The sequence below is a fragment of the Aphelocoma coerulescens genome, chromosome 3 (assembly GCF_041296385.1).
Source record: "Aphelocoma coerulescens isolate FSJ_1873_10779 chromosome 3, UR_Acoe_1.0, whole genome shotgun sequence".
In the NCBI taxonomy this organism is placed as follows: Eukaryota; Metazoa; Chordata; class Aves; order Passeriformes; family Corvidae; genus Aphelocoma; species Aphelocoma coerulescens.
In genome coordinates, this window is record NC_091016.1 from 34,658,455 (window position 1) to 34,671,044 (window position 12,590).

The 12,590-nt window shown below is 36.5% G+C and overlaps 1 protein-coding gene across 3 annotated transcripts in view; it reads right to left on the bottom strand.

The window, feature by feature from the left end:
- BABAM2 (BRISC and BRCA1 A complex member 2) overlaps positions 1-12,590 on the bottom strand; it is a 161,941-nt gene that overhangs the window by 72,549 nt on the left and 76,802 nt on the right. For all 3 annotated transcript variants that reach the window (XM_069009799.1, XM_069009798.1, XM_069009800.1), the window contains exon 7: positions 1,907-2,016. In XM_069009799.1, the coding sequence (XP_068865900.1) occupies positions 1,907-2,016 (110 nt within the window). The remainder of the gene's footprint in view (positions 1-1,906; positions 2,017-12,590) is intronic.

Sequence of the window (12,590 nt, forward strand, 5' to 3'; positions counted from 1 at the left end):
CACAGTAGAGATTGATTTTGGGAAAGAGCAAGAGAGAACGATATCTTTTCTATTAAAGCACAATTATACAAACACTGGAAACATACTCATACATTTTTTCATGGCACATAAATAGTAGCCAGTAGCATAAAGGGAGGTGCAACAGCTCACAAGCAACTTCAGTAATTATGAATTATCAGTACCTAGATACTGTAATGAAAATGTTACAAATGCAGAAAGACAGATTGACTTAGATGAGTGAAGTATCTCAACTTCAACACACAGATAATGTGACAAGGTGTGGCACAGAACTCTAGGGTTAACTGGCATGATTTTAACATGACTGCATCAGCTATAAATGACAAAGCCATAAATTAGAATTAGGACATTAGAATGTCAGATACATACCAACACTACTCAAGTATTTTTCTGCTGTATTGCTCTACATCACACATCTAAAATCAGATGCTCTTTAGGGCACTGAGAGAAAATGCAATGCTTCTAGGAAGACAAAGAGTTCCTTTGTATCGCTATTCTGCTTGGTACTAAGAGGTTAACATCTTTCTAAAGATAGTGTTGAAAGTGGGAAAATACTCAATGTATTCATTAGCTCATGGATGATTTAGACATATACCTACCTGGGTGGCCTGAAATACACTTAACCATCAACATGTGACTACAGCTGAAAAGACAATGGAAACTAATGGTAGCCGATTCGCTTTTAAGAGTTCAGAAAAAGAATCCTTTGGAACAAGGAAGGATAATTACATGTTTGACTACAATTATTCCCTCAACTGATGCTGACAAAAAGTAGTGAATTGATGAAAAATATGAAGTGCGAAAGCTATGAAATACATTGTCTGTGTGTTTGCACGTGCATATGTAACCTATGTTTCCTTAAAGTATCTCAGAAGTCTTATGTCTTTATCTAAATCAAATTCTGGTTTTTATTTTCTAAACTGCATCCAAGAGTTTATCCAGATTGATACTATGTCGAGCTAAATGTCAAGATACCATGTCTCTTCACTCACACAAACTTTATCCCCAAGTTATTATAAAACTGTGGTAGACAGTATTTCCCATCTTTTCTTCTCTACACAGAAGAGTCAGCACCAGTTCAGAGGAAAATCAACTGCAGTACTAGCAAAAAAACCAACACATCGCTGAAACAATGCTAGACCTTAGCACGTGGTATACCTGGAAAGTCTAACATAGTTATTTTTTTTAAGCATTACAAGACTGAGATACTGAAGACAAGGAGAAGCATTAAAACATTCTTAATTCCAGAAAAGGAAGAAAAGAAATTTAATGAAAACAGATTGACTTTTAGTCCTCAGTCTTCCATTTTAGGAGGAAAAATCTGTTTCTCAGCAAATCTATTTGCCAACTGGTAAACAGATCAGTAAGGTTCAATGCTCTTAAAATGAAATATTCAGATATTCTCCTGAAAAAAGTAATTTACTAAAGCTGCAAATTCCAAAAGCATAGTTAACCAAGCCCTTTAGCTTCTACAACAATACTTTATTCACATGTATTATGTTTATATAGAGAATTACCTTCCCAAAAGAAAAAAAAATTAAAGATTCCCCCCCACAAAAGCTATCACCATGTTGTACCACAGAAGACATTCAAAATATACTGCCACAGGAAAGGACAGCATAGTCTTCAGAGACTGTGATGCTACAAGAATACCACATACAAACAGAACTAGCTGAGAGAAGATGTGTCATTTCTCCACCACACACACACACACACACACACACACACACACACACACACACAGTAACCACTGTAACCTTAAGCAATTTAAAGCAATAGTATGTTATCTAGTATGCTATCACATATATTGAAAATATATTGAAAAAATTGAAAAGTTCTGAGATGAAGTAGAATAAAGAAATTCCAGAAAAAAACCTGTCTCACTCACTGTTCAATACGTGGGGAGAGGTACAGCTTAGGAAAAACCTGAGTGGCTTCTGCATCCTCAAAACTAACGGAGAGAAGTGCAACATCTTCTCCAGGGTCTTCATTCACATCCTGTATGTATAAAAGTAATATAAAATGGTAAACAACAAACTGAATATTTAAAAGCTTACAGATAAGAACTAATAAGTCAAATATGAATTTATTTAGGAGATGTTTGAGTGTGGAATCTAAACTGTAACCATTGCAAAACAGGTTGCAAATTTATTCTTTCCTACTGTATTTGCACTTTAAAGATATTTTGTTCTGCTTAACTTCCTTTAATGTATCAAAATAAAATTACTGAGTTATCAAGTATACAGTACTGTAGCTCTTCTTAAATTAGGCAAACTATAAATTTCAGTAAAGATACAGATTTTGTTTTTAGGAATTCCTGGTTTGACATCAGATGCAAATGCCAAAGAATTTTTAAAAATGTTGTAATATCACTGAATTATCACCACACATTTTGTATTTGTTATTTTTCAAAGTAGTTTATGGTCCAAACTTTCTGGTGTAGTGTATTCAGCTCCTCTTGTGGATGAAAAACATTTTTGCAATTAGAAATTTTTATCTAGAAGTCACTGTCCCCAAGTTTCCTGCAAATTAAACCTATGCATTACTTGTAGCAAAGCATGCAGACTCCAGAAAAGTACTGTAAGAAAGAAAAAAAGCATGCTAAATACAAGTCAATCTTAATGTATTCACAGTTGAGGCTTTCTTTATATCAGAACAATCAGTTACAGCTTTGGGATCATCTAGAACAAATTGTTCCTGGTTAGGACCTGACATCCCTCTAATTCATAAATCACATACAGTATGAACAAGTGTATTTCTGCCACACACAATTTCATTTAATCTCTTGACCTCTAGTTAGAAGGTAATGAGCTAGCAGCACAGTCATCTTCACTGACAGCAAAAAATACAGTGCCACTTTCTGCTCTCAAATAAATCTTTTGACATGTTTGTTCATATGTACACAGCAACTTGCCAAGATGACTTTGTTTTTATCCGTTTTGGAAAAATAGGAGAGGAAATAAGATATGTGCTCAAAGCAGGATCAACATGGTGCAGAGTGCCCTGGTATGCTCTGTCCTACAGCCAGCTGTGAGGAAGGAACAGGCAAATCACTTAAATATTCTTAGGAGGCCCTGCCCTAACTGGGGAGAAAAAAAATTAAGTGACCACTGAGTGGTTTCAGGAAGGTGTTCTCGTGCCATTTGAAGCTCTGGCAGGACTGAAGCTGTTAATGTCCAGAGAGACAAGCTGCATACCAGCTATTATGTGCAGAACACTACATGCCAAGACACTTAGTGATAAGCTGCGGGGAAGAATGGGTCTTAAAAAAGCCTAATTGTCTTAGATGAAAAATGAGACAGAACTGACAGTGTTTTCTTAAATTCTGCCTTGGTGTACAGCTCACTTCTGACAGCTGAAAGAAAACTGTACTCTTAGAATTGCCTGTAAAATGGTCACGAGCACACTCTGGCTGGAAATCAGAGCATGGTTTTAACCCTAAGTTTAACCCTAAGGACAACACTCCCTATGAGTGGTGAGCACAAACAATAGCTGCTGTCCTGCTGTGGTATGATCAGTTTATGGATGGCATTATGTGACGTAATTGCCTTTAACAGCAATGGACAGGATCTTGTGACCCAAAATGTTCCCTTAAGTATTACGTTTTTAAGTGGTACTATCATCTGAACTAGAGAAAACAGAACAGATTACAAAACCTTTATCAGCAAGACAAATAACAACAAAATATACCCAAGAGTACAATCCACCCCGACCCTTTCCCCCGTATTTAATGTATTTCCATCATTAAGGAAAAAACTTAAATAAGGAACAGCTTTCAATCCTGAAGCTGAGTATAGCATTAACTGGCTTTTTCCCATTAATTTGCTAATTGTCAATCAAACGAAAAGAACTATTAGGAGAGATTAAACAGCAATGCTTTTAATGCTAATAAAAATTAAAACGATTTTATTTTAATGGGCATTCCTCAAGAGATGACAGGTACATAAAATGGTTACGTTGATGAGAAGTTCAATGTAACCCCGTGACATGCATTTGCATCCCAGAAAGCCAACTGTATCCTGGGCCAGATCTAAAGCAGTGTTGCCAGCTAGAGGAGGGAGGGGATTCTGCCTTCCTACTCTGCTTTGCTGAGACCCCACCCGTGGTGCTGCATCCAGCTCTGCTACGGACAGTAAATCCCTTATTTAGTCTTCCATTTATGATTAGTGCTTAAGTAGACATGAACACACAGCTTGACACTATGTATAAAACCAGTTTCTGGAATACTATCAGGTGCTTACTGACAGAAGAAAGTCAAAACAAGGAAACAGAAAAACCCAACTTCAAAACAGACTATGTGAATGCCACTACAGCATCCATTAACACATATGATAATATTACATTATATTTTCTGTGCTCAATAGTGAATTTCATATGAAGACTTATGCCAGGGGAAAAAAACCCACACAATCACATAAATAATCACTGTAGCTTTGCATGTTAAGCTGCAGTAAAACGGAATGTGTAGTAAGAGCAATAAATTGAGACATGATATTTTTCCATTTACAAAAATACGCACAACAAACATGACTGCAAACTCCTGTTGCCAGCAGAGCACCATGTTATGTTCATACCGCTACTGCCCAGTGCAAATCCATGTAAAGAAACTGGCATTCTTCTATAACTACCACTTTTCAAATGGATGTGTATTTTCAGCCCTGAGAAATGAAAATTGTTACTTAAAAAAGACCCAAAACCCCAAAACAGCATTCCTGCAGGTTTTAAAAGATGCAGTGCAGTAACACCTTGAAGCTGCTCAACCTTATTGCTCAGGTGGCCACAGATGTACAATAAACTCCCTTCTATCTGACACCATACCATTTATTCCTTTCAGGCTTTGTTACTTTTATTTATGGAAGAAGCTGCTTGGTAGAACTGCATTCGGCACTAGCATATCTGTTACAACTGCCGTTTATAAAAACAAACCAAAACCAGACGTCTTGCAGATCAACTGTGGAAAACTTTTCAACTAATAAACCTTTTTGATGTTGTCTGTGCCAGTTACAACTTAACTCCTTCAGTGATCTCAGTCCTGGTCATCTATAGAAACCTGTACGTGATTAGGTGAGAAGATGGAACCTTCCAATACCAGGCCATGACATTTGCCCAGAACAGGGGCTGAGATCTTTTCATTACACCACAGTGTCCGAAGGCAAATGTTGTTTTAATGCTTCCTATCATATCCTGCACAGACAACATCTTCCCTTTTCCCACTTCTGTGCATGTATTTATATCAAAGAATAGATCAGATCTAAACAAAGCAGGAAAGTAAAAGCCACCTCTATTCTTGTTTTTCAGTTGGCTTCAAAAGATAGGGTGACATCCAATTGCTTTGGCAATATTATGCCCTTTTAGGGGAAAAAAAAAGAGGCTGTTGGACTAAAGTCACATCTCATTTTTTAGTACTTAAGTAGCCATGCTTTTTCTTCTTATCATTTGTATTTAACTCACAACATAATAGATGCTTTTATTAAACAAATTAATTTTATATTCAAGAAAAACTGATTTTGTAAAAATGCAGAATGGCAATTTTCCATAAATGTTAAATTTCAAGCTTAGAACTGACATAATAGAAATGCCATTTTATACTCACAGAACTTTCTCTACACAAGACTACAGAAGGTATTATTAAAATGAACTTCTAACTGAACAGAGAACACATCCTGGGCCACAGGAATTTTGAGGTTTAAAAACCGAATGCAAAAATGCTTGAGATCATTAGTTAAATATGAGATAACGCACACCTATTAATTTTTCCACAACAGTCTCATGCCTGATAGCAAAAAACCCCAACCTCTAGAAAATTGCAATGCAAAAGATCCAACACAGACTTTCATGGCACCTTTCTGCCACCTTGCTACTATCTACTTCTTTTTTTTTTAAAAAAAAAAAATTTCTCATTTCTGAAAATAAAATATGAAAAAAATGGGCATACCCTTTAACACTGAAAATAAGTAGTTTTCTTTCTCAAGAACTGTAAGGGGTTTCCTATGTTTACAGAATACTTTGCGCAATGGGGCCTCATCCTTGTCTAAACCTCCAAAGCAATGTGGTGAGAAAAGAACAACAAAAAAATCTAGATATTTTCAACCCATAGGCTTTTTTTTCTATTACAGAAACCTAGCAACAGTTTACAAAAATAAATAAAACTTTGATAAACAGAAAATTCAGGGTATTTGATTCTAATTCACCCTTTTTCTACTTAGCTAGTGCAGATGAAAGGTTCATTCAAAACTCAAGAACAAGAGACCAGGTGAAAATATAAATGCAGAACAGAACAGATGAAAATGGAAGTTCAAAAGCATTTAGAAATTTTTCTCCCACATACCTCATGAAAAGATTTTGAGTATCACAAAACTCCAAAGAAAAACTTAAAATTCTATTTCCAATTGTTTCAGCACTGTCTTAACAGCCATTTGTTAGCTTTCATTTGTATTAATCTCAATTTACATTCAAATTCATGTTTCAAAGTTTACAGCTGCTCCCTTTCCAAGATCCTTAATCTTTTTACAAAGTTAGTATGAGTTGTTTATGAAAATTACCATCAAAACCACTTTAAATACACTATCCAAACGGCATTGTTTTCTCATATCCTACCTACTGTAATTGAAAGCTGGGAATTTACTGGAACTGACAATTTATTATGAGTCAGATGGTTGATAGCCAGGCCAACCAAAACATCTGCTCTGCACAGTCACAACTGCTATAACCCATTTCCTCTTGTGCCTGGAGTCCTACCAAGTTGTACATTACAGTTCCTTTTCCTTAAAGATGCAGAGTATGGAAAATCAGTTATTACCTTTTTTAGATTATCAAAAAAGAATTGCCTTGCAGCCTCTGATTAAAGTACACTTTCAAGAGGAGGTATTTCTCTATTTGGCACACAAGCACAATTCCCTGCCCCAAACAGTAATGCTTAAAGTGGTGAATGGCTCCAGTCTTGTCCTGGGCAATAGCAGGACCTGTCCTTCCATGGAAGACTCAAGATGGAAGGGGCACGAGACTGGGAGGAGTGCGTGCAATGGGGTGATGCACAGATCAAGGATGTGGCACTGAGAGCGTGCTTTAGTGTGATTAACAAAAATGAGAAGAAAAGAAACTTAGAATTTGGTAGAAAGGAAGGGAAAGTATGTGCAGGAAGAGTATTGGCATGCTATTGGGGAGGACAAGCAGCTTCTGACTCAGGTGACAGCAGGAAATAAGACAAGGCAGATGAGCTTCTGGTAAGGCTGTAAAGTTTGTACTGTGAATATACACAGCAACCAGTGTGGGGATAAAAGTGAGGGAAGAAAGAGAACACAAACTGTTAAACCTATTGGATGTTCCTTTGAGAAATGAGGTGCCTCGCAGATGATTGATATTGTAGATGCCTCCCAACAATATGGTGAGGCCAAATCTGCTTCAGGAGGGAAGTTCCCAGTCCCAGCTGATTGCTCCAACCTCTTGCTGGAGGTTTCTGACTTCTCAGCTCTCACAACTCTTCAGTAATTGTTTTTGTGGTATGACTAATTGAAGGAATGGAAAACTCCAACAAATGGGGAAGGGATCACTTAAAATAAACAAAGGATAAATGTACGTGAACTGATGGAGGTTGTTGGGGAAGGTGGACTAGAAAGGCAGAATATGGATGAGAGCAGAGCGGAGTGAGGAGACCTTGATCTTAGCATCTGCAGCCAGCTTATACTAAGTGGGTCTTTCAACAGACACTTGACTGTGGTACCTCTCCGCCCTACCAAGTCAGCTTGGTAGCTGACTTCAGCTTCACTGAACTTGAGTGCGAAATTTATATTTCAGGATTCTTTCTGAAAAAAGAAAGGTCTCCAGGAGAGAAATGCATGAGAGTAGCATGCATTCAGAAATTTAATTTATCTTAGGGTCAAATTTAATTCATGTAATTCTGCATGATACATATCTGTAACATACTTATTAACAAGTGATCAGAGAAGAATTTAGTGTTGAAGCTGAAATATGAATTACACCGGAGAATACACAACACTGTTTGCTTCATTAGTATTAACAGGCCTCTTGCTTCACAAGAGTTAGCAATGTTTGGCTTTTTCCCACCAAATGGCAGTGTGCAATGACATGAAAATAAAGCATAAGCAACTTGTACTCTTATTGTGTACAATAGGTACAATTGTTTCACTAGTCAGCTTTGATAGGAGCAGCTACAAGTTCTCCCAATCTTTTCCTATATCTAGTGGGTTTTTTTGCTTGTTTTTTCTTAAATAACAAAACACACCAGGGGAAAGCAGGCTAAGGAAGGTGGAGTGGCAAATGAGACTGAGAAATCTGCTTCACTCTAGGGAGAATAATTACTCCAGGAAATTCTTTCTCCTGTCTTCCAGGAAACCCACCAGGTCTGATCAAGGAGTGTTGACTCTTTAAATAGGATCTTTAATGAAAACAAAGGCAGTTACCTTGAGTGCACTGCTCATGGCATCAAAGCATTCCATACACAGTCCCTCTCCCAAGGTAACACAGCAAAACACTCCTCTGGCAAACACTCCAGGCAAAGCACGTTTGAGCTCAGTGTTGTTCCGATTTTAAAAGTTACATGAAAATTTGTAGGCTGGGAACAACTTTGTAAAATCTGAAAAGCAAGCTTCTAGGACAATGTATTGGGTTTTCTTCATTAAACAAAATAAAAGAAGTATTAAGAGCATTAAAACTATCCACAAGACCTCCAAGTATACCACTGGGCATCGACAGCTGAACATAAAAACGACGGATGTTACAAACAGTGTGACATCCCAGGGGTTCTTTCCATTGTCATTGTTCAGGGTTTTCTTGTGCACCTTTTCCATATGAATCTGTTTTGTCTATATTCCTTTCTTTTCTTATGGTCATGGTAATTTACCACTACTTTCACAATATGATTGACTGTTAAGAGTCAGGTAAAGAATGCTGTTAGGAAAAGCTTAAGAAACTACAAATGGTTAAAAAGAAAGAATAACAGTCTTGTCCATGAAAATACATGCTCGATTCAAAACTTTCAAGATTAATGAAATTTCAGATGATAAAAATTAATTTAGTTTGACAGGGGAAAATGCTGTGGTGACACTTTCAGCACAATGACACTGTTTGCTTAGGTCTGAAAAACAATCTCAGAAAACAAGGCAGATTTTGCCAATGGTCAAAAACATGTTTTGGCAAGTTTGAGACTCAAATCTGAAATATACAATCTAGGTGTGGCACAGTAAAAAATTAATATTGGATGCAGTATAAAATTGATACTTTTTAATGGATTTCAAGCAAGCTAAAGTGTTTTTACACATTCATTTTCACTTACAAGAGATACAAAATATATTTGCAAAGAAGGATCATTGTATCATGTTGACTAAAGCTAAGTCTTCATTTATTAAGTATGCTTTGATGACATTATAGTAGAGAATATTTAATATTTTTAGAAGAGACTGATACGTAATATGCTGATGATCTTAAATTTAAATTCATTGAATGAAACTTAAGTATGAGTACATTTGCTCTACCTACTTCAATATCAGGTATCACATTCAGATTAAAATAAGATTAAAAACCAGCATTTACAGAGTTTGGAATACATGTGCAAATGAATTAAAATTAAAAAAAAAAAAACAAAAAACAAACAAATACAAAATGGGAAGAAATATTAGAAATCTAGACTGCTGGGTAATAATTTCGGACCTAGCTTTTCTGTGCTTTCACGAAAAAGCACTTTTCCTCTTTAGAAAATTTAGGACGTCAGTTTATCAAACACTACACAGGAGTGCTGCTTACTCTTTGTTTCATTTCCTTCTAGCCTAACTTCTAAGCAGACCACATAAACCATTAATATAAAACACTACATTTTTGCCATTAAGTAAGTTACCCTGAGAGACATGCCCTGCCCCACTACTGTGATGAAGTTTTGTAGGCAAGAAAGAGATTCCAATACCAGCGTATCTTTCCTAGAACCTCAAGAAAAGCACGCTGAGGTTGACAGGAGTGCCTACCTCTGCCATCACCACTGATAATGGGGTGAACAAAGTGTTCTGAGACTGCAAAGCTGAGTTTTTAACTGCTCTTAAACAGCAAGCAGCAGTTGCATCCATTCAAACCAAGCTAATGCTGCCATGTCTTTACAAAACAGCTACTTCCTCAACCTGTAATTATGACACATTTTTTTCATCTAAGCACTGTTTTTAAACTTGTTTTCCTTATAAAGATTTGGGGACACATAAAACCTGGAATTCAAATCCTTCATTAGGCTTTCACCAAGACTCAAAACTCTCCAGCCAACTTTTCAGTCGACTGGACTGTAATTTATTTAGAAAGCAACATTCGCATTCCTTTCCCCCATTTTACTGATTTCTCATCTCTTTAAAAATAGCAATGTCATTGGAGAGGCCAAAGAACAGTCATCTTGTGTCCAATGGAAAACAAAGTCTCCTAATAAATACCCAAGTACTTAACTAGAGGACACAGAAATCATTAATACAATTCTAAATAAAATAATTTTCTTGCTAAGCCAACTTTTAAATTGGCATATTTACACGTGGAGATTGACAAAACAAACATAACAGATTAGTATACAGGGCTCTAAGAAAAAGATTCAGAGGTAACAATTATATTTGGGAAGAACGTAACGTATTTGTGCAAGCAAGGATTCTAGGTGCAGCGCTGACTCTTAGAACAACAGCATGACACCAACAAGAGTACTGTTTTAAAGATAATGAAATAGTTCATTGATACAATTAATAAATCGCACCAAAAAAAAAGAAAGCAAAAGTTAAAATGCTGTGAACGAGACATCATTCATAAGTATTTCTGTAACTGTGTTGTGGTTGGAAGTCAGCGTAAGTATTTCTTTTTTAAATCAATCCAACTTTTTAATAAAAGCTTTTTCCCCTGCTCTCCACATATTCTTCCATCTCCTGGTTCAGTGAATATCTCCGCAAAATCAGAAATACTATAGATTACATGGGTCACAACAAGAACACCAGAGTAAAGCCATATCCTGAGCTGCGTCTTCAGTGAACCAGGAAGTACCAGCATGATTTCACAGATGAAAAAGTGAATAATCAAAGTGTAAGGTAAAAACAAGCAAAGTTAAACTTGTTCAGTGGTCTTTCACCACTGCAGTTTAGCACTGCTGACCTGATTTAAAAATATGAAACACTTTATTTTAAAAGAAAATGTCAATATTAAAATATTAACTGCTATGAGTTGTTTTGTCAATTGCTGTTTCCTGAGAGTAACAGGAATGTTACTTATTAAAGTTCACTGGACCTTTGATTCGCAAACTGTTATTATGCATTCCCATTTCAAAGGTATATTTGTATTTCTGTTCCATAGAATTCTATTATTCCCTCGATTCACAAACTGTTATTATGCATTCCCATTTCAAGGGTATAATATTTTTATTTCTTTTCCAAAGAATTCTATTATCCACTTGTCTCATTATTCCATTTATGCCTACAGGCTCTTGAAAATAGGAGTGTGTGTCTGTGTGGGGCATTCTCTGCTTTGGACAAAGAATATGGAAATCAGAGCATCCTGCCCCCTTGAGTCCTATTTACAAACATTCAGCTTTCCAAGAAACAACATACTTGGTCTGCACACAAGTGCAAATGTATACAGATGTCACAAAGAGTAATAACTAATACTGTAATAAAAATAAAATTCTTGCAGTAAGAAGAGAAACACAGCTTTTCTCTTGTATTTGTGTGAAGGTGGATCCTGATACAGGTGAGAAGCAGGACACTGGAATGAGGGATAAAAGCCATATTTGTAAAAAATGGTTGTGACACTGGTATTTCAGAGTTCACATCTGTGCTGATATGTAAATCAGGTACATAATGTGAAAAAAATTCACCGGGGTAATCTCTTTCTAAATATAATAAAAAAAGTCACATTTGGTGACATGCTGTGTCAAGAGAGGTCTTTGGAACTTACAGTGTGAGACAGTAACTCCCATACTTTGGCACACAGCTCAGGTGAAGGCTGAATCATCTGTTGTTGTTTACCTTGCCCAAGACAGTGCCTGAAACACGGGGTGTCCAGCTCAGATGTGGTCCCACTGAATTAATGGGATGGTTGCTAGAACAATACATCATGTATTTCCAGATGGAAGACTGACTCCACCACTGACATTTCCCTGATTACTGACTCAGAAAAGATAACCAAATCTTTTCTCCTATCTGTTCTATCAGTGCATCCATCACCAACTTACGATAAAATTTTGGAGAAGTATAGTTAAACTCTTTTATGGTGTCTGGAGCCGTATTTCAATAAAAAAGATTAGGGTTCAAAGGCTACTAATACTGATACCAGCCTTGAATTTTTGAAGTCTTTCCTGACACTTTTTCTCTCTCACCTGTTACAAAGTTCAGGGGATAGTTTTCTGTAAGTGCAACTTTTAATGCTGTCACAAGGCCCGAAGTCGCCTGCATGAGCTCAATAGTTTCAGCACAGCATCCCAGCATGCACAAATCAACAGAGAAAAATATCGTCTGTTCTAGGTCTGATACTCATCTTTCTGGCCATAAAATTGAGTAGTATGTTTTTTGTCACAGAGGAAGATCTGATTACATACAAGTGAAACTTGGATC